The 27,625-nt window shown below is 51.8% G+C and overlaps 2 protein-coding genes across 8 annotated transcripts; one reads left to right on the forward strand and one right to left on the reverse strand.

Annotated features, from left to right (window-relative positions):
• Nucleotides 1-163: 163 nt before the first annotated feature.
• Nucleotides 164-2,883, forward strand: CDCA3 (cell division cycle associated 3). 2 transcript variants are annotated; one of them, XM_075510827.1, is made up of 5 exons: nucleotides 165-351; nucleotides 431-560; nucleotides 653-904; nucleotides 1,956-2,077; nucleotides 2,471-2,883. In XM_075510827.1, the coding sequence occupies exons 1-5, from the start codon at nucleotides 238-240 to the stop codon at nucleotides 2,609-2,611; spliced, it is 759 nt and encodes a 252-aa protein (XP_075366942.1). In that variant the 5' UTR covers nucleotides 165-237; the 3' UTR covers nucleotides 2,612-2,883. The 2 variants fall into 2 exon arrangements, with proteins under 2 accessions (XP_075366949.1, XP_075366942.1); XM_075510834.1 differs by lacking the exon at nucleotides 653-904 and having other exon boundaries at nucleotides 164-351.
• LOC142413989 (guanine nucleotide-binding protein G(I)/G(S)/G(T) subunit beta-3) lies at nucleotides 2,833-27,316 on the reverse strand. 6 transcript variants are annotated; one of them, XR_012776953.1, is made up of 17 exons: nucleotides 26,821-27,316; nucleotides 26,339-26,491; nucleotides 25,429-25,621; nucleotides 25,170-25,301; nucleotides 24,117-24,250; nucleotides 23,737-23,826; nucleotides 23,338-23,390; nucleotides 23,067-23,125; nucleotides 21,765-21,889; nucleotides 21,545-21,640; nucleotides 20,417-20,567; nucleotides 20,126-20,243; nucleotides 17,595-17,670; nucleotides 17,031-17,171; nucleotides 9,389-9,490; nucleotides 8,780-8,818; nucleotides 8,508-8,608 (listed from the first exon to the last, which is right to left on the reverse strand). XR_012776953.1 is itself a non-coding variant. In XM_075510780.1 (15 exons), the coding sequence occupies exons 1-15, from the start codon at nucleotides 27,235-27,237 to the stop codon at nucleotides 16,524-16,526; spliced, it is 2,151 nt and encodes a 716-aa protein (XP_075366895.1). In that variant the 5' UTR covers nucleotides 27,238-27,315; the 3' UTR covers nucleotides 16,317-16,523. The 6 variants fall into 6 exon arrangements, 4 of the variants coding, with proteins under 4 accessions (XP_075366921.1, XP_075366911.1, XP_075366895.1 ...); XM_075510780.1 differs by lacking the exons at nucleotides 8,508-8,608; nucleotides 8,780-8,818; nucleotides 9,389-9,490 and adding an exon at nucleotides 16,317-16,736 and having other exon boundaries at nucleotides 26,821-27,315; XM_075510806.1 differs by lacking the exons at nucleotides 17,595-17,670; nucleotides 20,126-20,243; nucleotides 20,417-20,567; ... (8 more) ...; nucleotides 26,339-26,491; nucleotides 26,821-27,316 and adding exons at nucleotides 2,833-4,500; nucleotides 5,344-5,560; nucleotides 6,733-6,934; ... (1 more) ...; nucleotides 8,048-8,210; nucleotides 8,327-8,390 and having other exon boundaries at nucleotides 8,502-8,608; nucleotides 17,031-17,167.
• Nucleotides 27,317-27,625: the final 309 nt, after the last annotated feature.

The following is a 27,625-nucleotide window of genomic DNA, read 5'->3' on the forward strand; positions in this document are numbered from 1 at the left end:
GGGAGCTCCCCCAAGATTGACAGCGGGCCGGCGGCGGGCGAGACGGGACGTGCCGGGAGGCGGCTGTGGAGCGCCGGGCGGCCCTCGCGGGAGATGGGCGGTCGGGGGCGGTCCTGGGGGCTGGGCGGGCCCCGCCCCCGTGCGGGGGCCAATGGGGCGGTACCGCCTGGCGCGCGCGAGATTTGAATCGCGGCGGCGGGTGGGGCGGGGGAGCAGCGCTGCTTGGCGCCCGCCGCCATGGGGGTCTCAGGCAGCGCCCCGGCCACCCCTGCTGCCCTCTGCAACAAGCACCTGGCGCACGTCAGCGACCCCCGCTCCCCCAGCGCCGGCATCCTGCGTACCCCCATCGAGGTAGGCGCCTTCCTGCGGGCCGCTCGCCGCCCCCCTCGGCGGCTCTGGCCCGCCGCCCCCATGCCTGCTCTCTCCGCAGGTGGTGAGCTCCCTAGCAGGCAGCCCTCAGCCCGGCCTCGCCGAGCCGGCGGCGGGCATCAGCCAGAACCGGGACCCGCGCTCGCCCACGCCCGGCATCTCCCGCACGCCCATGAGAGCCGCGTCGAGTGGTGAGTGAGGCCGCCGCGTGTGGGTGGGTGGGCTGCGCGGCCCGGCCTGGCCCAGTGGCTCACCCCGTCCTCCATCCCTCCCTCCCCGGTAGACAGTGTGGACCGCCTGGTGAAGCAGCTCAGCGAGGCCTTCGGGGCTGAGGCCGCGCCCCCGGAGCCGGCGCCGCCGGGAGCGGCCTGCCCCGCCGAGGAGCCGGCAGCGGAGGAGGCGGCCTGGCGGAGCTCCTCGCCCGCGGGCGGCCCGGAGGGGGCCGCCCCCTTGGGGGAAGGGGCGGAGAGGCCGCCTTCTCCCAGTGTGGGCCCGGCTCGGCCAGCCCGTGTTGCCGGGCCCGGCTTCTCCTCGGGTAAGTGGCTGGTGTGGGGGTAACACAGCTAAGGCTTCGTGTGCCTGGAGAGCTGCACGGTCCATGGTGTGAGCAGGTCAGGGCTCCCAACACCCACTGGTGCATGTGCCTTCTCCAGGCTTGCTTGCTTACAGAGACCTTGTCTGTTCCCCCTAGTTCAGTTGTCTCCCACTGCCTCAGATAGCTCAGCCTTGGGGCTCTGCAGCTGGCAGATGGGAGGCCCCTTTGGGAACTGTTCTTTTACCAGACTGGTTTCTATCAGGAATTGAAAAATTGTGTTTTCAATCTGTAGTAAAAATTAAGAGGTAAATTTATCTCTTTAAGACATAAATGTCAGCTCTTCCCCTCTCTGAGACAGGTTTGTAAATTGTGGAGGCCTGTTCAGAGGGACCTTGCAGTTTCTCCTTGGGAAGAGCTGGGGAGTGAGGGTGGGAAGCACATCTAAGTGCAATGACTGAGTGGTGCTGAGAGTCTTTAATATAGACTGTGCTTCAGAAAACTGTGCTGAGCATCTCTCCTATGAGGAGAGGCTGAGAGCTGGGACTGTTCAGCCTGGAGAAGAGAAGGCTCAGGGGAGAATCTTCCTAATATGTATAAATACCTGAAGGGAAGGTATAAGGAAGGGAGAGACAGGCTCTTTTCAGTGGTGCGCAGTGACAGGACAAGAGTCAACGGGCACAAACTGGAACGCAGGAGGCTCCACCTGAACACCAGGAAACAGTTTTTTTCACTGTGAGGATGACTGACACTGGAGTAGCTTGCCCAGAGAGGTTACGGAGCCTCCATTCTTGGAGGTATTCAAAAGGTATCTGGACATGGTCCTGGGCAACTGGGTCTAGGTGGCCCTGCTGGAGCAGGGGGGTTGGACCAGATGTCCTCCGGAAGTCGCTTCCAACCTCAACCTTTCTGTGATCCCTTCACCTGGAAGTGCTTGGGTAGCAGCCTTTGCTGTGCAGGCAAGCAAGCTAAATCATAAAGGCCAGGGGGCGTTTAAAATCCAGGACACTCTAGCCTTGGTGTAATACACTGATGTGCTTACTTCTGTCACTAGGGAGCAAGCCTGTAAGACGCAAGACCAACAACAAAATCATGGCAACATCGGGTGGAACTGGCCGTTCTCCCCTCAGCATCCTACAAGATGATAATTCCCCCAGTGCTCCTGCCCCTCGCCAGGTAAAGCTTAGTGAGTCATACTGTGGGAGGGAGAACAGGCTGAAAAAGAACAACCCAACACCTTCAGTTTCTGTGTTTTGTAGGGCCCCAGTTTGGAACTGTGGCCTCCTAGGCCTGTAGAGCCTGGTGACTTCATAAGTATCTTTCTGTGGGTTGGTCTTGTCCCTGGATGCCTCCAAGTCTTGTTCAATGTCTGTATCTTTGGCCTTACTATGATATTGCCCATTTCAGTACATCCTTTCTCTTTAGGCTGTAGAAAGGAGTCCGTCACTCTTGGACATTATCATAAGAGCTGAATGGCCAGAAAATGGGCTATGTGTTCCACTGAGAATTAACTAAGCCTCAATTAACTTGTGTTTTACACTGTATGTTTGGGGTTTTTTCTTCCTCTAGGGTAAGAGGCATGTGTTGGGAGAGAACCTTGGGGAGAAGAAGGAAATAACAGTGGATCTGAGCAGGAGCCTCAAATCTGGGAACTGTGCGTGGAGTGACTTGAACAAAGAGAACCAACAGTGTCCTTTTGTGGAGAACTAGAGACTTCATTTTCTGGGAACTTGCTGTAATTTGCTTCTATGTTTTGAGAGTCTTCTAAGGGTGAGAAATCCTGCAATAGACTGAAACTCCAGACTTGTGGTCACTCTTCTCACATATCCCTGTTGTGGAAAGGGGAAGGAGAGAGCATACTCTCTCTTAGCTTTGCATGTCATATGTACAGTACAGACTTTGGCTCTTCTATTGTATATCAACTGTATTATTGTAGAGACCTTATCTGTAGCAAATAAATTTGTATTAAACCTTTGACTGTATCTATGTCGTGATAGGACAATAGGAGTCCCTTGCTTGCTCAGTGCAATGTTTTCTTTGGGGACAAGGATTCAGGAACAAATAGTTCAGCCTTCTGTTAGCTCTAAAACTCAGCTCTGTCACCTGCCTGTAATGTGCTACCTTAGAGCTGTGCTGAGAAGGGTCTGACCTTGAACCCATCTGCTACAGAGTGGGCTGGGGAGTGGCAGCTCTGTGCAGGAGACTGATGTATCTCATGTAATTTCTGGACTTCTGTCTAACTGACTGAAACTAACACACTCATGGGCTGTAGCCAGTTGCAAGGGTCTAGCATGAGGGTGAGATCCAAAATAGGATAACATTGTGCAATTAGTATCTTCTGTTGATAAGTCACTATACCTTGTTGACCTTCAACTCTCCATAGCAGAGCCTTTGGACCCTGGGATGTGGTTATGAGCCAACAAGTGGAATAGGGGCTGAATATAATGGCTGTGTTGTGTAGTTGAGCTCAAATATCCAAGTTTTGCAAGGATGCATTTTCAGCTCTCTATCCCAACTCTAAGGTACCAAGCCTTGGGACTAACAACTTCTCAGCTAAAATGTAGGTGAGGAACACTGTCCCCTGGGGACTTTGAGGTAGAGCAAGGCCTGTGTACAAGATGTTCTCTGAATAGGGTCAGTAGGCAGTATTCACAGGAGAAGAGTTATGTTTGCAGTAGCTCTTTGCAATGCTGGAAAGAACACAGCCTGCAGTGCTTATGTGAGCTTTCTTTATTAGCCTGGGCTATGATGATCTATAACAGACTTGAAAACAGGGGCTGATGGCTACTGGTTAGACAGGGTCACCACACAATGCAGGAGTGAGACAAAAAGAGAAGGAACAGCAAGAAGCAGAAAATAAATAAGAATAAATATAACATTCCTTGGTATTCTGGCAGGTCTGAGGGCTACCATTCCCCTGTTTATGCATAGATAAAAGACTTGAGCTAAGTCTTCCCCAATGGAAAATGAGCAATTTATACTAACTTTTTTGTTTGATATTACATGATAAAATCTCAAACGCAGTACATCTCTGAGGCTGTCTGCAGGGATATAGGACAGCTGCACAGAGAAGCCAGGTAGAGTTAAATCAGGGACAGAGCTTAGCCTGGGACAGAGGTATTGCATGAAGTGTCCTCTGAAGGATGAGTGTCAACGTGGGTAGAGGTGTTTGAAGGAAGATGCAGCGTCTGAACTGTACTGTAACATCCTGAGACATAACGACCAGCATTTTGCAGGTCTTCAAGCCTGCTGGGCCTGTTTAGAGGGGGAGAGAAGGGCCAGTGCATGTGTTCCTGCTCCCCAGCTCCTCCTGCTCCCCCTCCCTGATCTCTCCTTTCCCTTTCACTCTGGGAGACCCCTACAAGTGACCTGTGTCTAGAGACAAGTGGGAGTGGTAGGTAGGCGTTTCTGTTGTGCTCAGCTGACAATGCTGTTTGCATGGGCTTGGACTGTGGGCCATGCTTCTGCTGCTCTCCCTCTCTGCTGCTGTCCTCAGTTCCAAATCTTGAGGAAGCTGTCCCAGGAGCCGGTGGCAACAGCCATGCCATCTGCTGTCACTCCCAGGCAGCTCACTCTGTTGTCATGGCCAGAAAGGATTCCTATGGGGGGAAAGAAGAGAGGTCAGGAAAAGAAGTGGGGCCTAGGAGAGACGAAGGGGTTGACCATGCTGAGGACACTCATCGTAGGCTGTGTACCTACACCCCTGTGTATCGCACTGTCTGTTCCTGCACAATGTATTACAATCAGTAAATGGCTAATAAGAACAAACATGCAGAAGAATATTTGTGTGGCATACAACCACGACCCATGGGACTAGCCAAAGAACAATGTTCTTGGGAAGGTCTGGCCAGCTGAATCCTCATACTACTGCTTTCACCCTGGAGCGATGGTAGGACTAAGAAAGGATGTTGTCCTTGATAAGGCTGAGAAATAGCAATGCTCTTGGTGGGCTGTGTTATAAGTTTTTAGAGGCTAGAGGCCACATCTGAAAGAAAAATGGCACTTGGGTGTATTCTGTGTATGAGCATCACAGAGTATACAAAGATGTTGGATGGAAGCCCAGGTCCATGCCCAGCTCAGTGCCTGGCCACCAAGAGGCACTGTGAGTAGCTGGAACTGGCAAACGGCAGAGGCTAGGAGAAAGTAGGAAATACTATTGGTGCTTGTGAGCAGTTTTAGCTAATAGGGACCTTAATGCTCTTTTCCTCCTTGAAACAATGTTGTTTAAAGTCTTGACTTCCTTAACATTAAAAACAATAGTTCTTCTACACAAAAGATAGCTGTACTACTTATGGTGTGCTCCTTAAGTGTGAGGAAGCTTTGTTGGGTTTCAGTCAGTATAGGATGTGTTCCTTTTAGAAAAAATAAGGGCCTTTTCCTTGCCTTGGTAGGGACAGAAGACCCTGCAGGGAATGAAAGAGGGACCTCCAGGAGCCACTCACCCACACGCTCTGCTTTCAGGGAGTCCCAGATGTTGCAGTTGAAGTCGTCATATCCAGCAAGCAAGAGGCGCCCACTGCGGGAGAAGGCGACTGATGTGATTCCGCAGATGATGCTCTCATGAGAGTACACTATGAGCTCCTGGTCTGCCCGGAGGTCAAAGAGACGGCAGGTGGCATCATCTGAACCAGTGCAGATGGCTTCACCATTAGGAAAGAACTGAGGAGGGCACACACCAGATTTTAATCAGGCTGTGCCTTACAGATTTCCTCAACATCTTTGCCTCCCTGCTAACCACCAGGAAGCCACAGAGGTAGGAAAACCCAGTGGGATAAGACACTAGATCATAAAAGTTGGGTCTGCTGCAGGGTGAAAGTGATGCTTCTCTTAAGACCAAGTAGTCCCCTTCCACTTCAAGAAAGCCAATGGGGCTAGAGCTATTGCAGACGTTCCAGTGCTTGAGGAAGGATTATTGTCTCTTTAACTCTAGCTGTTAGTTCAGGGCTTGACAAGTGTCCACCCATTATTCCCAGGATGCGGTCTGGCATGGTTCAGAGCTATGAGAGCCTTCCTCTGTCTAATCCTCATACCCCAACCTTCTCATACACACTCCTTTTGTGTGTTGTCTCTCTGAGGAGCAAAAAAGAGCTCTTCAGGAGCAGGTGTAGCAGAAAACCATATGGCTGGTGGGGTAGCCATAGGACAGGTGAGAAAGGCTGTACTAATTGAAGTCAGTGGAGGGTGGTTCAAGCAGCAGACAGTGCAGGAGGCTGGCAGACTCATTTGGTTAGCAGAAGGGGATCAAACTGACAAGATTCTTGTCCTGCCACCTCTAGGGCTCTGGTTTGAATCCTTGCCTCTGAGCGGGATACTTGCCCCCAAATGTCTGATCTGCCTCCCGTGAAGATTTCGTCCTCAGAAGATCTCCCTATGATCCTAAGTTACCACTTCTGCTATCTGGAGCTGACCAAGACCCTCAGCTGAGTTAGGTATTCCTGCTACCTCACTTGTGTCTTGTGCCAGGGCTCCTGGAGCATGCCTGAACTGTGGTTTCCAACAGCTGCTATGAGCAAAGCTGCACCAGAACACGTGTTAGGGTGCTGAGCTCCACAGATCACGGCGTGCTCACTGAGTCCAAGCAGTGCTTTGAGAACAGCAATCAGACCTAGATGCTTTGGTGCCCTGGTGCCTGGGAAGAGCCAGTCTCCAAACTTCAGTGGACTCAGGCCCTCTTTGCTTTAGGCTGGATCATGGGGCCAAGGTCTCCTAAGACCCTTGTTGCCCACATGACCGTGACAGCTTCTTTCAACCTTGTCCCAAGACCCTATTTCAGAGCTGGTCCATCCTCCATTTTCCTTGCCTCCCCACCACCATGCAGACAGCATACATACGCAGATGGCGTTGATATCGGACTCGTGCCCTGAGAAGGTCTGGCGGCAGGTGCCCTCCCGCACGTCCCACAGTTTGGCAGTAGCATCGCAGGCCCCAGAGATGAAGAGTTTGAAGTCTGGGGAGACGGCCAAGCTCATACAGTCTCCGGTGTGACCCAGGAACACAGTCTTCTGCTGCCCCGTCTCAATGTCCCAGAGCGCACTGCAGAAGAGGAGAGAACTTCTCAGAGCCAACCCAGGCAGAGCAGATCTACAGGTGGGCTGAAGAGCTGTCGTACTCACAAACAAAAGAAGGGAAGCCATGGGCCTGGCTACGGCATGTGAAAATGGGTGAGAGTATTGCTGGAGTCAGCTGTATACAACAGGAGATACCTTCACAGCTGTTGCTGGTCATACCTTTGCCAAAGCAGAGTTAGACTAAGGCTGGGGGGTGTGTGAGGTTTGACCGTATTTCCATAACTGCAACAGTTGAAGGGAATACTGAGAGGAGATAAGAGGGACCCACAGGCAAACAGTTGAAAAAGGTATGCTGTATCCAGGCTTGTAGGATGCATGAGCTGTGTTCACTGGGATCCCACACTACAGCCAGGTGAACAAGCCCCGTGTAACCTTGATTTTTTATGGAAATGCTACATCCTGACTCGTTCTCTGTCAAGATGTTCTTCCAAAGCAGGTGTTGGGATGGGGTGGGGGTGAATAAAGACTCGGCACTGCTCAGAGGCACAGCACAGCAGGACCTGAGAGCCAGGAACAAAACGATCCAGGCACTGGCTTTGCAGATGTCCCTTGCACAGTGGGTAAGACTTGAGAAGTGGAGCGTGTATGTGGGCTTCACATAAATTTACGATGTTTTGTGTCCTGGGATAAACAACACTATGCTTTGTGAGAGCTGACGACATGGTCCCTATTGCTTCACCAGTAGATCTGCATCTTGACCTAACCTCAACTGGGAAGAGAAGCACCTGTTCTGCCAAGGGAGGAAGAATGGATCTGGCTTCCTAAGATGCTCTGCATGGCTTCCCTGTGTAGGAGCAATTCACACTTAGATAGTGGACTGCTGCAGAGCAAAAGGACTGCACTTCCTGATGTGAGCTGTGCCTCTAAGAGCCAGAGGTCATGTCACTAGAATGCAGAAGATAACACTCACCATGTGGTATCTCCAGAGCTAGTCACAATATTGTTGTCATCAAGAAATCGGCAGCAGGAGAGGTAACCTGGGAAGGGGGAACAAGGAAAGATGAGAAACAGGGCAGAGCTAGGAGAGTGAGGTTTAGAAGCAGAGGGCACCCAAGTTGCAGGCAGGCAGCACACACACCTGTATGGGCTGAGAGCTCCCTGCTCACTTTGACGTTGCCTTCACGGGTCTTGAGGTTGTAGATGGAGCACATGTTGTCAAGGCCCCCACAGGCCACAAAATTGCCTGAGGGGGCATAGGCACAGGTCATGACCCAGGAAGAACGCAAAGGGATGGCATGAACCTGGGAGGACAAGAAACCATGTTGGGACTCTGGCAGCAGAGGGAGAAGGGCAAGGGCACTAGCTCTGAGGGGACCCACTCCAGTATCCTGGCTTGCTGCAGCCATCTGAATCCTACCTTGTTAGTTGTGTATGTGTCCCACACAATCAGTTTCCCATCTTGTGAGGCACTGACCAGAAGTCTGTGAGAGAGGAATAAGATCATGTTAGTAGCTCTCTTCCCATCAGAGCCTTCTTGCCCTTTACACCCATGTGCTGCCCTGCACCCAGCAGATCAGCAGCATCTCTCTCACTTGGAGTCTGTGGACCAGTGCATGGCGTAGATCTTGGCCAGGTGCCCACGCAGGGTTCTTCGGGTCCGCATCTGAATACGGCCAACAACCTCCACTCCAGACACAATCTGAGGAAAGAGTGGGGGAAGAGAAAGAATTAATCTTGGACTGGCAGGAGCTTTACTGCTCCCCACATCTCTGCCTCCTAACTCTGCTTCCCAACTGGAGAGAGTCCCCCTTGGAGTGGTGCTAGCTGATCCACACACACACTCACCTGCCCAGCCAGCCCTGTCCCTTACCTGAGCAAGTGTTGTGTCTGCACAGGCTTTCCGGGCATCCTGGAGAAGAGACAAGAGCAGGTGAGACAGAAAAAGCCATGCGATGAAGGCGATGGCACATGAAATTCAGGGGCATAACCTGGGAGATGCTAGAGGTAGGAACTGTGGATTTGCTGTGTTTGGATTGTGGCCAGCACAGGGGGATCCTGGTCTGTGACCAGGGCACCTTGGCAGCAGTCAAACATCAGGAAGGCAAGCCAAAAGCTACTCAGCATCCAGTTCCCCATGCTACATCCTTTCCATGGATCCTCCCGCCTGGCAGAACACCAGCTGTCTCCCAGACAGAGGAGGTCCTGGGGACACACTACACTCTCTGCTCCCCTGCAGACACAATGCCCGTAGCCACTTCCTTCTCACTGCTGTAGAGTCCCCTCTTCTCTCCCTTCCCCCCCCCCCCCCCCCTCCCGCTATGAAGATCTCCATTAGCACTTAAAGCGCTGTGCAGAACTGCGGAGGGCTTCAAGGATGTAGATGGAGAAAGCTCAACTCCAAGTTGCGGCTGAGGAGGAGAACTTGGACATGGGAGGGTAGACACTCTCTCAGCAGTTTCATGACTGTTGCCAGCATTACCGCAATCTGCTTCTTTAGCTGCTCAGCCTCCTGCTTCATCTGTTCCATTTCCCCCATCTTTCTGACCTAGGGGTGGCTCCTCCACGTGGGGCAGCCTTGATTCTGAGGAGACAAATCAAAGGAGAGAGGTGTGAGGTAGAAAGGGCACTAATATGACTGCTCAGTTATGCAAATGTAGGCATCTCTGATAAGGGCTTAGCAACCATTTCTTGGCTGAATGATTGGTAATGTCGTGCTGCATCTGGTCAAAGCCCTTAACATTTGAAAAGTTTGTACTGGGCCTGATCAAAGGTCCATTTGGTCTTGTATCCTGCTTACTTGTACACTGGGAAGCTGAAGACCTCCAGAACCTCTTGCTGAGGTTCTGGCTGCACTTTTCCCCTCACCTCTTTATTTATAACCTCCCCGTTCCAGGCCCTACCAAGTCCTGGGTCCTCTTCATCAGCTTCTGCCTGTCCATGGCCAAGCTGTCCATCTCAGCTCCAGGAGGAGAAAACTTGATGGGGGGAGCCCAGTGGCTATTTCCTATCATTTTTCCTAGCCAAAACATCACCAGTCAGTACCCACCAGCTCTTTAACCACCAAAGAAATCTAGGGGCTGTTAAGGTGCTCTGTCAGGGTTCCCTTCTAGTTTCCCATCAAAAAAACCCCAAACACCAAAATACCCCACGTGGATACCTAGGGAATGATCTAAGAATAACATAAGCAGATAGTGGTATTCCTCCTACTTTCCTAACCCCAGCTTTTCATTGACTTCCCTAGCTAGAAGCAGAATTACTGTATGCAAGTTCTTGATGGATTTTTCTTCTATGCGTTTGTCCACACACTGCTGGCACCCATGTTGAAATTTAGCATCCTCTATAGTGAGGACTTCCACAGCTTAGTGGCATGCTCTGCAAAGAAATTCCTGGTTCTGTTACTCCCGAATGGCAGTAGTTCCACTTGGTGGTACCTAGCTTTTGAGTTGGAAAAATCAGCAAATAATTGGTCTCTATTCACCTCAGCATCACTTGTTTTTTTTATAGATTTTTGTCATCTCCGTCTTCATACATCTCTTTTCCAGACTGCAGAGCACACTTAGTCATTCCTCCCATGTAAGCTGTTACATCCTATCACCTCTGTTGTTCTCTAAGCCCTTTGCAGTTGTTTAGAGTATAGATGATATGTTTTTGCAGAGAGGGCAATGAACCAGAACTGTAATCCATATTCAAGATACAGGTGCACCATATGATTATACAGCATCTCTGTTTTGTTCCCTCTTTCTTCTTATGTGCACTTAAAACTTCACCAGTGATTCTAGCATTTCCCAGTCTTGCAGACAAATCTGGCCTTTATTGCTTCAATCCTTCTCCTGGGTAGGTGTGAGTGTCCAAGTGTGTCCGAGCGTCCAAGCTCCAAGTGTTCATCATTAGAACCAGTGCTTTGCCCCAAGGACAAGAAATGCTCCAGCAGCACCTGCAGAATTTCTCCTTCTAGTCCCTGTGAGTCACATCGCCTCCAACCGCCTCTGGCCTGTTGCCTGAAGGCCTTGTTTCTTCCAGCCAACGGGGCTTTGGGTCCTTCCCTGCCAGGCTGCTCTCTTGCTGTGGGCAAGCACATGCAGATGGCTCCCAAGTTCCACATTTGCTTGCTGCTTCGTAGAGCTCTTCGAGTTTCCCTCCAGAATCCCTTCCCCTGAATGTCTCTGTGGCTTTCCTTTGATCTTCCAGGCAGGGTGAGTTTCTGCTTGGTCAATGAGTCCTGTGGCATGGCTTGAGCATAAGAAAAACAAAGAGATGCAGGTTTCCCCCAGCTTCTAGAAGGCATGAGCTTATCCCAGAGGGAGGATATTTCAGGCTCTACTTTGCAGAGAAAGACTTGTACCTGCTGCCTGCAAGCCTGAACAGAGCCACAGCACTGCTGCTTCTTCCCTGCTCCCTGCCCATGCACTGGACATGGCTGCTGGCCCAGTCTGCTGGCCCCAGCACACAGTGAGGAAGTAGGAGAGGGGCCCAGGGCTGCAGTGTCAGGGCCCAGAGGCAGGTGCCACAGCAGTGGCCTGGGGCTGCCAGCTTCAGCTATGGTGAAGGACAGGGACAGACCAGCATGTGAGCTGGGCTCTTTCCACTGTTTTTTTTCTTCTCTTGTTTTGACAGAACAGTGATGACAGGGTTCCTCCCAGCAAGGATACATAGCTGCACCTGGTTGAGTGATGCTGGCCATGAAAACCCACCTGAATGTACTTCTCCTCCTTTGGGGAGGGGCTGGGCACCCCATGCCATCTCTCAGCTAACTGACAGACTGGGGAGATGCTGGGGAAGGCCTTGCAGCTTTCAGTAGGAGGCTGCACATCCTCCTTATCTTGTGGCATTTGCCCCTCAGCTTTGGTGCACAGTCAAGCTGCAGAGACTGTGTCCAGCTCTGGTCACTGCCTCCCAGAACATCAAGTGGCAAACCTGAACTTCCAGCCACCCTTCCATCCCTACCATTGTGGTCCACACCTTCCTCTTTCTCAGTTTTCCCCAGGACTGATCCTATGTGCCCTCCATCAACTGTAAGTGTTGGATTGCCTTTTCCTGCTGGGCCACCTCTTACCTCTCTACTCTCTCCTTCCAGTCTCCTCTGCTTGGCCCCCAAGACCTGGCCTCCTCACAGCAATCCCTTCCTAGAGCTTCTCCCAGCTGGAACAGCACTGGCTTTCTGCTCTCCAGGCTGTCATTTCACAGACCCTTGGCAATCTGAGATCATCATCCAGCCACCTACCCTAATCTGTCTTTGTGGACTTCTGCTTTTGCCCACCCAGACCTGCATGGAGGTGGAAGCCTTGGTCTCTCTTCCTTCCAGTTTCTGCTGCAGGTGAAGCTGGCTGCACATGTCCTCCCCACCACCCGTCAGGTCCCCAGTCTTCCTTGCTTTTTCACCATCCCCTTCCCTTCCCCAGGTGTTTCTTTCTCAATGCTGGCACTAGCACAGGAGAGCCAGTTCACAGGTGCCTGCTCTGTGAAGCTGCACAACCAGATGAGGGGCTTTCGGAGCTGGCAGGCAGATCAAAGGGCAGGGGCACAATGTTGAGGACAGATAAAAAGGGCTAAATATAGAGAAGGTGCAGCTCAGGCTCAGGACTCTGTCCAAATCTCTAAATCCCTTTCAGAGAACACTCTAAATGAAGTTGGGAATTGTTCTCAGCCTCAGAAGGACAAGGAGCCACAGATGAGCGATAATAATAGCTCCAGCTTCGCCTGTCCCCTCCACCCATCACGTCCCAGTGCAATTTGTGGAGACTGAGTTACCTGGTCCCCAGCAGAGTGCAGCTGCCTCCTAGGAGGCCTACAGCAGGTGTGCAAAAGAGCAGCTCATCATGGTCATGTAAATTTAGGACAGGAAACGGGGGAGCCAAATGAGGGAAGAACAGGGGAAAGGGGAATGGAGTTTGGAGTCTGGGCAAGGCATGTTCCTGACATGACCAGCAGGACTTTAGGGATGCATATTTCTTGTAGATCCACGGATCAGCTCACAGTTGCTCATGGTAGCTGCCTGGCCTGGTTTTAATGGGAAAGGCTTCTAAATAGTGCATGCTCAGTGCTTTCTGGAAGTAAGGGCTGTTTCAGGTGGATGCTAAGCAGTAGAGGAAACCAAGTCCTTAGGTACTTTTGAAAAAGCAATTCACCATGACCACCCCAGCATTGCAAAGAGCTACTGACAGGAGGACCTTGGCACCAGCACTGGTCCGGAGTTGTGCTTCCTACAAGCATCACTGAAGAGAACAGCACAGCCAAACAGAGCCTAGGCTTAGTCAGTTTACACCAGCCTTCTTCTGAGCTCTGCTTTGGCTGTGCTCATCCAGTTCACAGTTCTTGGCTTTTGAAACCACGTTTCATTTCTTCTGCTCTCCAACATGACAGTTCTTTCCCCTCCTGCCTTTTCTGACAAACTTGCTGGAGGCACCTGCTGTAGCAGTGCTCCTGTCTGTAGGCAACCAGACCCATCCCTGAGCCCTTGGGTGTCTGCTCATGGCAGACCAAATGCCTCTACTGTGGTGCGAGGCTGCAGGGGGTCTGGAATTATCTGCCTTCTGCCTTTTGCTGCCATGCCATTACTGTTCAGGGCTATGTCCCTTGCACCATGCCATGGCAGGGGCCCAGTCTGCACCCCAGGGGCTGTCCTATCAAGCCACCTGCATTGCTCCCTTGTGGGGCTTGGGGCGCAAGTGATGGGTGGGAAGAAAGGGGAGGTGAACTCCCTTATTTCCTGTCCTCCGGGTAGCTTTCCCCACACTCGGGAGGGAGTGGTCCCTCTGTGGGATGCTGGGAAAAGGCTGTAAATAGAAAAGGGAAAGGTGCAGGAGGGATGTCTGAGTATTAATAGGCAGCATCCCTGGGTCTCTGTGTAATCCCTGGCTGGCCTCGCATGCTCACCCTGGTGACCCTGGGCTCCTTGCAGAGCCGGATACAGAGATGATCCCCCTCTCCTGTGATGGAGATCAAAGGCCAGGGTAGAATTACCCTGCTCTGCTCCTCGCTTCCTGAGGGCTCTTTCTCCATCCAGAAAAGCAGCCAGCTGCAAAGAGGTATGCACAGGGGTGCACCCGGAGTGCAGGACTGTGTATGGGTAGCAAGTGCCAGGTCCCTCGGGGGAGGCGTTACCCTCCTGTTCCAATCTGGAAACTGGTGAGGTTTACCTGCCAAGGGGAGAATAAGCAACCCCATCCCAGTGCAAAGCCCCTCATCATTATAAAGACATCTCAGCACTAACCCAAACTCCTTCCCCACCATGATCTTCCCTCCCACATCCTCAGATGGGATCAGCCCATGTACAAAAACTCCCCACAGCATCACACCAAGAAACCCAGGATCCCAAGTGCCAGGCTCATCAAGGTGACCTCAGGCATCACAACAAGGCAGCATCCTTACCAGGATCTGTAGAGCAAGATGGGTTGCAGTCACCCCTGGATGGGACCCTCACAGCCTGCCTCTCCTGCTGCGAATGGCTCCCTGCTGGCCAGAAGCCCGTTGTCCCTGTGTGGTCTCCAGTCAGTCCTGCCTGTCCACCCAGTGAGTCCCTTGCTCCCTCTCTGCTCCTCAGCCTCTCCCAGGACTGATCTCCCCATGGGGAGCTGGAAGGCTGTGGATGGGAGGGGTTGGGGGAGGGCTGATTCCAGGAGCAGCATCAGGCAAATTAAATCAGACACCAGAGACTTGGGGAAATCGGATTGGGACGTAATGCAAAGCAGGTGGATGGGGAGGGGTGAAAAGAGAGAGTAGCATGCTGCTCCTGAAGGGAAAGAAACTATCACACGCAGATTTGACTCCCTCTGTTTATATGCGCAACAAACTAATGAAGTGAAGATTAGCTAGAACAGGCTAGGATTATCAGCCACTGGGGCAGGGCTTGCTGCACCTCACAGTCCACAGGTATTCCTGTTTTCCCTGGAACAGTGTGCCACTTGCGTCCTGGGCAGGGCGAGAAGAAGGATGGTGCCACCCACAGTGGCCCTGCCAAGGGAAAACCCATGGCAAGGCTGGGGTCACACCCTCTCTGGGCAGCAAACTGGGCTCTGCATGGGGAAAACAGAACTGGGCACAGGGGCCAGGGGTGGCAAAAGATTTGGTGGCATGCCTTTTGGCAGCCACTTTAGTGGGATGCTACAAGGGGATTATCTTGGCCTCAATCTCTTTTAATCTCTCCCATGGCTTTGGCCCAAGCCCGAGATAAATACCTTTTAACGGATCTCATCTGACGTCACAGGCCATCAGTCTAATCACCCAAGCCACCTTTGGGGAAAGCAAGCCAAAGATGTGGACACTGGCCCCTCACCCCCCAACACATCCTCGTCAAGCAGGAACCATCCAGCACCCCCCCAGAAATCATCGGGATGGATGTGTGAGTGCTAGGATGTGATGGACCTCCTGCCAGGGAGGGGGAATTTGAAATGCCTGCATCAAATTGTCTTTTTCTTGTGATCCTGGGGAGGACGGGAGGCAAACAGGGTTGCTGATGTGAGTTTCCCAAGCTTGTGTGTTAAGGGAGTGCCGGGATTCAGACTGAGGAAAGGCTTCCCTTTCCCTGGAGCAGGGGCCCTGTGCCAACAGCGACGAGGGTATCGCCCACCCACCTCTTACACCACTGGCCCTGGCACTACAGATTTCTTCCATCTGAACTGTAGTTGGGGTCTCCATGCACAACCCTCATCAAGGCCTGTGTATGTCATGACCAGAGATTGATCTCTGGCTGTAATGCTTCCCAGGAAAATGGTCACTGCTCTTTTTGATACTCCATATCCACCCCATTCAATTCCTGTTTGGCTACAATATAATCCCACCTTGGGACACTAATCCCCTGGGCAGTGACAGCAGATTGTCTTTGTATCAGGTTGGAAAATGATAAACAAAATATCTCTTCTGCTTTCAGGGGCAATTTGGTGCATGGAGAGGAAAAAAAAAGGAAGAAGGGCCTTGCTGCAGGGAAATGTGCACCCTTTCCAGGGGTTAGTCATGGCAGGGCTGACTTTCTCTCTTGCTCTCCCTTATCAGAACTGGCTGGCATCTGGGCAAATACTTTGTTTTCTTTCACTGAGGGCTCAATCTTCTTCCATTTGTTAACTACATTTCCATCAGCAACAAGTGTGCATGTCTCCCTCCTGGTGTACAGACTCAAGCTCCCACCAACATCTGTGTCCAGCATTTTGCTTTTATTCCATATAGTCACAGTCCCTCACCTTCCCTCTCTCAGACCAATTGTGAGTTTCTGGAGTTTGCAGGTGCCTAGAAAATTCAGAGGCTTTTGTTTTGAGTTCCTGAATGTGAAACAGCCCTTGCTGAAAGACCCCAGGCTCCTCCCCCTGTCAGATTTGGCCCTGGATGACCAAGAAGCTAGCACTGAGAGGAGTGGGGTGAGGAGACCCTACCTTCTTACTTCTGAGTGACACAAACACATTGGCAAGACAGTGAAGAAAGTTCCTGGTGTCACTGACTTTAATACTCTGTCCCTGCTCCCATTTTTCAGCTGCTGGGATGTCACAGAGAAGAAAGCTGCATCCCTCCCCATCACTACAGCTCTAGCATGCTAATACACTGCTCCAGGCCTCTGTGGTCCCGTGCCCTGCTACCAAGACCTGCCAGACCATGTGTGCCAGCCCTGCCCCCAGGGCCCCGCATACTCAGAACTCATCTCTGGCCCGCAGCTCCTTGGGGTGCTGCGCCCTGTCTGAGCTAGGCTTGTGTCTCCAGCTTGTTGGCCTGGCTCCGCCACTGGGAATGGGAAGCTCTGAGGAGGATCTGCTGCTGTGATCAGCCCCCTGATGTTCTTCTCCATCAGGCCGGTCCTGCTCCACAGCCCTCTGCTCCATCAGCTCCTCTGCCTTCACCCGCTCCTGCAGCCATGGAGAAAAGAGATGATGTGAACCCCTCCCTGCTAGGGTCTTTGTCCTGCTTGCAGGGGCTGACAAGACAATCTCATCTTTGCCACATCCATCCGACCCCCCCAGAGCCCATTCTCTCTTGCGGGACCCATCACAGGCTGGCCCCTCCACCAGGTACCTTGTCAGAGGACAATCCCCAGTGCTGCACTAGGCCCTGCCCCCTGGGAAAGCCCACAAACCATTCCTTAGAGGGATTTGATCTAGCTTGGAGGTACTCAAATCCATTTCTCCAGCATGGTCCTTTACCTGCTCAGCATGCTCCTGGGAGTGCGTGTACCAGAGAGCAATGGCGCAGCGTCTGCCGCGGCTCACTGCCCACACACCGTGGGGGTTCTCCTTGCCAGAGCTGAAGGCTACTAGCCTCCCACACTTAGGATGCACCTCGGCCTGCCAGGAGAGAGAGAAGAGACAATGAAGCCAGCAGCCGCCTGTTCTGGGGTATACGGTCATTGTACAGAGGTAACGTTGCCTCTGGGAATGTGGAACAGTGCAGAGCCACTAGGCATTCACTGCCAGTCTATAAGCCAGGTAGACCTTGGGGAGGGACAGAGAGAATCAAAGGGACAAACTACGTCACAGACACCCACAGACTACAAAAGCCTGGAACATCTCAGCTAGAAAGGAGTTAACCTTTCCTCTGTCTGAGATTTGCCTCAATTTGCCTTTAGCTGTCCCTATTTGAATCTGCCACAGCATCAGCGCTGGATTGGTTTTGGAGTGGTGGGATCCAATAACCAACTAGTTTCGTACCGCCCAGACTAAGGCTCACCCTCAGTCCTCCCTCCTTCTTTTGGCCAGTCCCAGACTTACTGTGACAGTCACACTGTCCATTTCAGTGAAGAAAAGGCCCCCACCTTGGAAGTCATCATTGAGGTAGAGAATGCCACTGTGGACAAAGAGAGAACACATATGGATGGTAAAGCTCATTCCTCCCAGGTGCTTCCCCACACTCCTTGTCAAAGGAGGCTGTGGCACCTGAATGATACCACAGGTTCAAAAAGTGACTAGACCAGTTAACAGGAGAATGCATTTGGGGGTGTTAAATACAGCAGTGCCTAACTGAGGGGAGTCCCTGAGCCACAAGCCACAGGAGACTAGGAGAGTATGCCAGGGAGTTAGCTCTATACACTTGTCCTGTTTAGGGTTTTTTTTAATCCTCTGCAGCATGCATCTGTGGCACTGTTGTGACAACGCCCTGGGCTAGATGGACCTTGGTTCTGACCTGGCATGACATTATGCTTTAAGATTGGAAAAAATCTAAAGCCTGGAAGAGGAGACTGATCAGCAAAGCAAGCCATGTCTTAAAAGTCAAGGAATTTCAGGGTAACATAAGAATGGTCAAAAAGAGGCTTAGTGCATGCAGAAAAGAAAATTAAAACAAGAAATTTCTTTACTAATGTTAGACAAAAAGAGAAGCAGTGAGGCCACTGTGCAGTGCAGGTGAGACCACAGTCAACTAGGTGAAAGAATGGACCACAAACTACTTGAGCTCCTCTTGGTATTCAATTAAGCTGATAGAAAAAGTCAGAGGAACAAGAGAGGCTCATTAATAGGACTGGGAGAAAGAAATAGAAATCAACACTATGGCTGCTGAAGCAAAACGTTAAGGACATAAGGACATTGAGAGGATTACCAACCCTGAAACCCAGGAAGTTATAGCCCTCCTACCATAGGGTTTTCATAAGACTGTGAAGTCAGAGTGGTAACATGACTGGAGAAAAGCGTATCCTATAACTGGAGAAAAGATATCCTATCTCTCACACACATGAAGGGGCAGGAGGATAGGGATAATGGTTGAAGCATAAACAGGCCTGTTAGCCTGACCTCAGTAGTCTGCAGGGCTTTAGACTCCATTTCTGAGAAGGATAATTGAAGGACAAGAGGTAAACGGAAAACGGTCTTAAAATGTAACATGGGGGTACTAAAAGCAGATTGGGCTAGCCACACAATCTTTGACAAAACAGTTTACTTCCCAGGGAAAGACAACATGCTTGATCTCAGCAGTCTGGACTCTGGTAAAAGTACTCAGAATGGTGCCACCAGAGAAATTACTAATGAACACAGAGAAGGTGAAGACGAACACGTGAACAGCACACAGTGACTAGTGCACCACTGGCACTGAAAGGAGTACTGTTTGCCCAGAGGAGGATCACTGGGACTCTTGGATCCCTGGGCCCAATCCCGTTCAATGGTTTCATTAACGACCATAGCACAAATACATAGAAGAGTTCCAGGCAGTTTGGAGCACAGGGACCTCTTTCAAAAGGACACTGGAAGAGCTCAGCCCTTGTGAGTTGGTTGGTCAATCACAATTCACTCTGCAAGAGGGCAGGAATAGCTCAGTGACATAGATCCCAGGAAGATATTTTAACATACATTCAAGTAGAAGTCAGAGAAGCCCACTATGCAGGGAGGAGTGAGGTGACTGGACAGCTTTCCCACAGGAGGGGTAGAGATCTAACCAGCTACATGACAGAGCCTGGTAACTTTGCAATCTGACTATACCAAGTCAACATTTATATCAGAAGGGAAATGCACTCAATGATACTGGAATTCCCTCTAAGTCCCACATCCTTACCATAAGCTGCTCAGGGAAGATTTCTGCTCTAGGTACAGCTAGCACTCAAAGAAAAGGCAAATAAGATTTCTGGATGCCCAGGGATGGGATAGTAAATAGGAGGAGTCAACTGTAGTGAACTGACCTCATTTGGCTGCAGTGTGCAACAACTGTCACCACCTTTAAAATATATTTCAGGTTTTTTTACAGAAGAGTAACAAAACCTGCCACAGGCTGGAAAAAAACCTCTCACGTGGAATGGAAAAACCCAACACAAACCATTGGCAGTGACTCTTGAGAGAGATGAACAGAGAGAATAGTCACAAAGTACACTGACTGCTCAAACAAAGGAAATCCAAGGAGCTTGGTTCTCCCTCTCCTGTAATGCATGGAAGACTGTGAAAGATGGAACTTGATTAGAAGAAACAGACTGTCATAAGGGCTGGCAGTGAACTGTAATACTGTGGTAGACCCCCAAGACAACAATTTGATATCATGGTTCTAGTTCATGCAGCCTCCCAGCCTTGTTCTGCTCTCCATTAATGCTGGCTGTGAGGAGGGAGGAGGGAGAAAGGGCGGATCTTCTTCCCAGCCTAGGGAAGGTGTTTCACACCTCATTCTGAAGCCACCTGATGCAGCCTTCTGCCTGATGCTACAGCCCTGGCTGGCTGTGAGCCAACAACCCATCACCTGGTTTCTATAAGCTGAGCTCATCCTCTGATGGGGCCAGGGAGACATGTTCTGATCTCCACGTGATCTAATGCAGGTCGCCTTCTTCTCTTACCTGTAGTCCCTGTACACATAGGCAGGTGGTTCTCTCCAGCACTCTTGCCCCTCAGGATCCAAGAGACAATTATCAGCGTGGACAGGATGACTAAGATCCATGCGACCTTCCTGTTCCTCTGAAAAGGGAAGTTACAAAAAAGATCATGGGCATTTTCAGTTTCAAGAAAGAATAAGGCAGAGAGAAAGGGGCACAATGAGAGTAAAGGGAAGAGAGTCCCCTGAGAGCACGTGGCTGGGACTGAGGAGACTCTCCAGGAGACAGGGACTAACAGGGTGAAAGTTTCTTTACCGTCTACAGCCGTGCGGCACACAAGGTGTGTGAATGAGAAATGGAGTTTCTTTCCAGGAGTAAAATAGGACTCTACAATTTTCCGCGATTTCTCACTGGCCTGCAAAAGCAATTTGGCATCTCTCCAGTCCACGTCCCCATTCTGGGCCAGCTAAAAGTGAAAAGCAAGCCTGTTAGAATACTTACATACAAAGACACTCTAATAAATGATACATGTACACAGTACAGAAGAAGAGACCTGTGTAAAGTCCTGTGGTCACATATGTAAGAAAATAACATGTTTTCTCATGTAAATATAAGTCAGGAGTACACCTGTACAGCACAGCAATTCTCTCCTTCTACTCAGCACATGAAGCCACATCTGGAATGCAGCACCATTTTGGGTGCCCCAGTATCACTTCAGGGATGCTAGTAAACTGAAGTGTGTCTTCAGTGAAGGGTCTTAAGATGGCAGGGGTGTTGGAGCACATGACTTAGAAAAAGAGGCTGAAAGAGCTGGGTGTCTTCAGCCTAGAGAAGAGAAGGCCAAAGGAGGATCTAACCACAGTCTCCTGTCAACTAACAGAAGGTTACAGAGAAGATGGAGACAGTCTTTTCTCAGAGGGACCCACTGAAAAGACAACAGGCAATAGGCTAAAGCTGCAGCAAGGGAAATTTTGGCTAGATATAAAGAAAAATTTCATCCTCCTGAGAGGACTGAAACAGGTGCCCAGAGAGGTTGGGGAATTTTCGCCCTTGGAGATGTTCAGGACTTGCCTGAATCTCATCTAGCTTTGGAATTAGCCATGCTGTGAGCAGGAGATCAGACTAGAGATCTCCAGAGGCTCCTTCCACCTTAATTTATTCTCCAATTCTAAGCTAAACATGTCTGTAAGACTACCGCACAGGGACAAGAAGCAATCCTGAAACCCTGTCTCACAGGAGAGAAAGCACTTGTCAAGCCCTCCATGTACAACGTGCCTAAACGTGATCGTGGAGGAAGAGGGTCAGGGGAGACCGCACATGTGCTTGTGAGGAAGTAACACACCCATGACCTCATCCAGACTGCACTTCACAGAGAAAAATGCTCGAGTGGCAAACACTCTTTCTGGACAATCAAGAAGGCGGCAGACTCACAGAGCCACTTACCTGCATGGCCTTCAAAATGGTCAACCCTTCAAATCTCTCATGTGGGGTGTGAGGCGACCGTCTTGCCCGGTAGCCATCTCCTGATTCTCCTGCTGCCTGGAATAGAAGGATACAGATGACACATGTTAGGCTGCCATCTCTCCTTCATGGAAACACTACAACCCTGCCTGCAGAGAAGGAAAGTACACATACAGGAGCTCCTACAAGACCCACGCCTCACCTTTGTCAGCCGGAGAAGGTCCTTACACTCAGACTCTGTCAGCACTCTGTCAAACACAACCCTCTGGGTTCCATTCATCCGGCGGGAATCCATCGTGACAGCAATACCCTCAAAAGGCAAAGGACCTGTGGAGAAGCAAGTACAGATAGGCATGAACAAGCTTTGGACAAGAAGCCCTCAGACACCAACCCCCAGCCTGGATAAGGAAGTGGAGAAACACTATACATTCTCTGAGAAGACAGGACAGTTCCCCAGAAGTGCCCATTCCTCGCAGACCTGGGCCACTTGCACCCCTCACATGCTTCAGGGGAACCAGAGCATACGCTGGGGAAGCTGGCCTACAGCGAGTGCTTCAGGAGCCAGCAGAAACTTGGGGCTTGCTGGGAGAGCAGCAGGGAGCTGGGGAAAGTTGAGTGCACTGTGGATCGCAGCAGCAGAACAGGTCCAGCCTACTGGGGTGAGGCTCTGGAGAAAAGAAGCAGGTAAACACTTCCATCAACCCTCCTTTCGATCATAAATCTTAGCCCAGAATTATCTCCAGTGAATCCTTCTACTTTCTTCAGCCCCAAAGAGAAGCAATGGGTATTAGCTGATGATCTGATCTTTTGATCTTTGGCCTTTTTTGTCCCCCCCTCTGACCTCTGGATGGTCAGGAATGCCAAGGCACTCAGGCCCTCAGAATGATCTGCTCTCCTATGTGTCACAGCAGAGAATTACTTGGGGTCACTTCAAGCAAAGACTCCAGGACAGAGCCCTGCAAGAGGCTGTATGTCCACACATAAGAATAGAGGACCAGCAAGAACACGGGATTCTGCACTGCAGTCTATACCATTCAGCCACAAACCATTTGAACTTGTGTTTTTCAGGGAAAGACTTGCCTAAGCTGAATAGTCTGTTTCCAGTTTCCATTTCCCCCCCTCTCTCCTTGTCCCTTTCAGAAAAATGTTTTTTCAAGTTGGGCTGGTGGAGTTGAACCAGGTTTGGTGTAGACACTCCTGACACACTGAACAGGGATCTGCATGTCCACAGGCTTGTTATGTATTCAGGCACCGCTGCTCTCAGCTTCTCCAGCCGCAGTGCTCTTTGAGTTCCCATCCCAGAGATGTACGCAGTGAGATTTTGCAAGATTACATGTGCATCAAAGAGGGAGAAAAGAAACAGTGAGAAGATTTGCTGAGCCATTTGAGTCAGTCTGCATCTATGCTAGCATTCAAACGTCTGAGGATGGAAGAAAAGACAGCACTTAGCCTGACTAAGCCTGGCTGACTGCATCCAAGTCCTTCTTCAAGTTCTTTTACTCACCCCTCTTCTCCCTCTCTTCCACATCCAGAGTTTCCTGCTTTTGCTTCTCCTGATCCTCTCTCGGGAACAAGGGAAAAAACAGAGACCAGGGCTGTCAGTACACAGAGCTATGCCTAATCCTTCTCTGTGGTAGCATTTCACACCTTTTCTGTTCCTGTTTTGCCCACTCTTCAGTAGGTATTACTGTTCCTTGTACCACCCCTGCCAGTCCGACCCCATCCCCTACTTCCAACACTTATATTTCAGTCCTAGTCAACTTGGCCAACCTTACCTGTGTTTCTCCTTTAGGTTTTCAGGAATCAGCTCATCTGGAGTCCAAAGATCCTGTAGGAACAAATGCAGACCGTTCAGTACACAACAAACTTCTCCCACATTGGATCATGTCAAACAGCCAGTTCCTTGTCCTGCTTCTCTAGTGAATATCAGACCAATGGTTCTGGCCTGCTTCTGATGACAGCCAGATTGGGCTAATGCATATGGTTACAGCAGCAATTTCAAACTAACTTCAGTCCTGGAGCAGCGGAAAGGCCTTAAAGATCCACCTCATAAGGACTTAGGGGTCCTTCTCATCAGCATCCGATTCTTTCTGGATCATGTGCTACTGAAGTGAATGCTGGCAACTGCCTTGGTGAAATCAGGGCAGGAAGATTAAGATGATACCGTTACTTACAGGGTCGTTAAAAGTTCCTCCTAGATGCTCTACTGCATAATAAATCAACTTCTTCTCCATCAAAGATCTCTGCACATAATGTTGGATACTCTAAGGAAGCAAAGAGGCTGTCAAACAACCACCCCACAAAAGACAACCCCATCCCTGTCCAGGGCAGAAGCCTGCCCCAACACACTGCTGTGCACTGTGAAAGCCCGGTTCTGTCCTGAAGGGACCCTGCTTGATACAGACTATAAGTAAACTCAGGCTCCAGTTTCTTCAGTCCTGGGCTTGGCACACATCTGCAGTGAAACACGTTTCCCTTTTTGTCTCCTGGACTGTGATCCTGTCACATGGGACAAGGGGAGGGCCAAAAAGTACAGACCTGGGGTTGTAACTACCTCTCTGGCTGCGACAGCTGTGTCCTCTCCCAGTTCCGCGTGATACTGTTTGATTTTCTCCAACATTGGCTCATCCGTGGGATAGAAGAGCAAGTAGGAAGCAGCACATTCAGCAGCCAGTGCCTGGTTCCCAACTTGGGCAGGAACAGAGCAGAACAAACAGATATGTCTCTGAAAGACTTCACGTTAGCAGCAAATGTCTATAGGCCAGTAGCACTCAATGGCCCAGTCAGGATCCGACAGTAGGAGGCCTTACACCGAGTACACATCAATCCCTGCCTAGCTGGGCCTCTGCCCAACGATGGGCAGAGAATACAGGGAATGAGCCCAGTGAAGAATGGGCCCCCTTTCAATACTTATTGGGAGCTTGTTCAGAGGAGACAGAGAAAATATAAGTATATATTTGGAAGAAAGACAGTCCCACCTCCCTCACCCAATAGATTTGATGAGGTGTCTGAAGGCTTCTTTGAGATACAAGTTTTACCAATGGTCTAACAAAGGAGATGAGAGTCAGTTGGGTCAGTGTGGGAAGGAGCAGAGGTATCCAAGAGAAGAACTGAGGGACGTGTGAAAGTGACAGGGTGACAGGATGGCCAATGTCACGACAGGCCATCAGTTCAGTGAGGGCAGGCAGGGCTGACTCAGTAGGAACACCACTGTTGAGATGAGATGCACACGCATGCTCCAGATAGGAAGTGGAGGCTTGGTCTGGAGCCACGTATTGAAAAGGAGGGTATAAAATACACAGCAGACAGTTGGAGCAAGGACTTGAAATGGGGAGTCCTGAAGGAAAGAAGTGGGAACAGCCACACATTACAGAAGCTGCACAAGGAGACTGAAGTGGACCACAAGGGACCTCTCCCAAGGTGGCCACAGGCTTGAGCAAGAGAAGAGAGGTTCTGGGAAGAGTCGGGGGGCAGAAGGGGGGAGACAGAGGTAGAGCTCAGGTCAGTGTGCCACTTCTCCCCATGACATGCTGCCCTCCAGGTCCAGAGACAAAGGGCAAGTTTAGGGGTGCCACAGCATAACCCACTGGGTTGTGGCTCTGCTCACCTTGCTCATAGGCAAACTGCAGTAAATCAAGATGAGAGGGTATGAAATCTTCCGTGGCAGAAACCCGCCCCGGCTTTGTGGCAATTTCAAGGACGCATTGCTGTCTGCACTTCAAAACCTGAATATAATGGGCTGCAAGAGAGAGGAGCAAGAAAGGCAGTAGCTCACACTTCTTCCAGACAGGAGCACTGGGAAATGGGGCATGTCCACTGTGGGGAGCATGGCCTTCCTACCCAACCCTCTGTGCCTCTAATGCTACCTGCAATAGCTTCGTACAGGCCAGGTTGCATCTCCTCCTCCTCCTCCTCGTCCTCATCCTCCCAAGGCCCTTCACACAGGGCACGACACTCTTCCAGTGCTGACAGCGCCTCTGTGAGTGACTCCTCCAGCCTGGCCACAGCCTGCAGGTACTCATCTGCATTGTAGTGCTGCACCCCAGCCTCATATGCTTCCTGTGAAGGACAGGTCCCTCATCAGCATGGGTGACACCAAAAGACGCCCTGAGACTTCGAGTCGCTCACAGGGTAGTGCTGACATCTAGAGGCCTGCCTGATCATGCACAGCCCACCACGCAGTGACAGCAAATCTTCCGGACTTAAGCCAAATATACTTCTCCAAGGCCCTACAGCCTGCTGTAACAGTCACCAGAAAGTCTCTGTGTCACACTTGCAATGGTTTGTCTTCACCCTGAAGAGAAGGCTTCAGGGAGACCTTCTTGCAGCCTTTCAAATATAAAGGGGGCTTATAAGAAAGACTGAGTGAGACTTTTGAACAAGGTGTGTAGTGACAGGACAAGGGGCAACAGTTTTAAACTGAAAGAGGGTAGATTTAGATTGGAGATAAGGAAGACGTTTGTTATGATGAGGGTGGTGAGACACTGGAGCAGGTTGCCCAGAGAAGGTGGGGATGCCCCATCCCGGGAAGTGTTCAAGGTCAGGTTGGATGGGGCTTTGAGCAACCTGATCTAGTGAAAGATGTCCCTGCCCATAGCAGGGCGGTTGGACTAGATGATCTTTAAAGGTCTCTTCCAGCCCAGACCATTCTGTGATTCTATGTACAGGGGCCCTGTCTCAAGCCATGGCCCTTGTGTGGGAACAGATCAGGGTCCCAGACTGGTCCCTAGGATGGGATAAGATCTGCTGACGCCTAGCTCTGCATTGAACCCTCACCCAGTGTGGCGTAGCCTCCAGGTCCCGGAAGTTGTCTGACTTCACTCCTGACATACGCTGGTACTTCTCTATGTCCTCCCGCATTTGGAGGTGCTGGGGATTAGCTACGAAGAAGGTGTGAGCGGCGGACACGGCCTGATCCAGCTTCTTCAGCTGCGGAGAAAAGGCAGCAGTGCCTGTCACGCTCCCGGGGGCCCTCTCCTCTTCACACCCACCCCTCACCCCAGCTGCTCCCTGGATTCACCCACCAGGCGCCTGTGCCCCACACCACCCCGACAGCCTGTGTCCTGGGCTGGCGAGGCCTTGCCCACCACCTCCTCAGCTGGCCCGTGGCCGGTGGCCCTCCAGGAGAGCCGCACAGAGCCAGCACCCTGCCTTTGCTGACAGAGGCCCTGGGGACCTGCCCGGGGGTGGCGACTCCCAGCCCCCTGGGGAGAGCCCACCCCGGGAGGCCCCTCGCCGCCGCCGGGGCCGGTCCTCACCTGGAAGAAGGCCACCTGGAGGTAGTTGTAGGGCTCTCTCTGCTCGAAGTCCCGGCGGATGGCGTGGCTGGCGCGGTGGGCGGAGGGCGCGGCGCCCAGCCGGCGCCCCAGGCAGTGCTGCAAGCAGTCGGCGCGCTGCAGCACTCGGCCGAAGAGGGCGGCTTCCCAGGGCCCGGCCCCCGGCGGCTCGCTGAGGAAAGCCGCCTCCCGGCGGCAGGCGGCGCGGCAGGCGCGGCGGGCCGCCCGCAGCCCCGCATAGCTGTGGAGAGCGCGCTGCAGCAGCTCGGCCGCCCGCCCCCAGTCCCGGGCGAAGTACGCCCGCACCCCGTCCGCGTACAGCAGGTCATAGGGGACCAAGCGGCTCGGCGACGTGGCGGCGGCGGCAGCAAGGAGGAGGAGGCAGAGGAGGGAGGCCATGGTCGAGCTGCTCGGGAGGAGGAGGGAGAGGAGGAGGAGACGGAGGAGGAGGAGAGGGGGTCCGGGGCGGGTAGGCGTCCTGGCGGGCCCCGGCCTAGGCCCACCCAAGGGGCCGGGCCGGCGGGCGGTGCCGGGCCGGGGCCGCGGTGGGCGGGCAGCTCGGCGTCCAGGTAGGGGAGCGGGGAGGGAGGGCCGCTGCCGGGGGCAAGGCCCGGCTCAGTCCCCGTCCCCACGTCTCTCCGTGGGAGCAGGTCCTGCTGCGCCAGCCGAGACCTGCCGCAACTTCGTGGGCGCCTGGACTAGCCCAGTGCTGGTCCTGCGCGGGCCAGCAGAGCCCCCACACCTCGTCGTGTGACGTGGTCCTTTGTACTGGCATCCACCAAGCATC

This window comes from Mycteria americana, chromosome 1, assembly GCF_035582795.1.
Source record: "Mycteria americana isolate JAX WOST 10 ecotype Jacksonville Zoo and Gardens chromosome 1, USCA_MyAme_1.0, whole genome shotgun sequence".
NCBI classification, from domain to species: Eukaryota; Metazoa; Chordata; class Aves; order Ciconiiformes; family Ciconiidae; genus Mycteria; species Mycteria americana.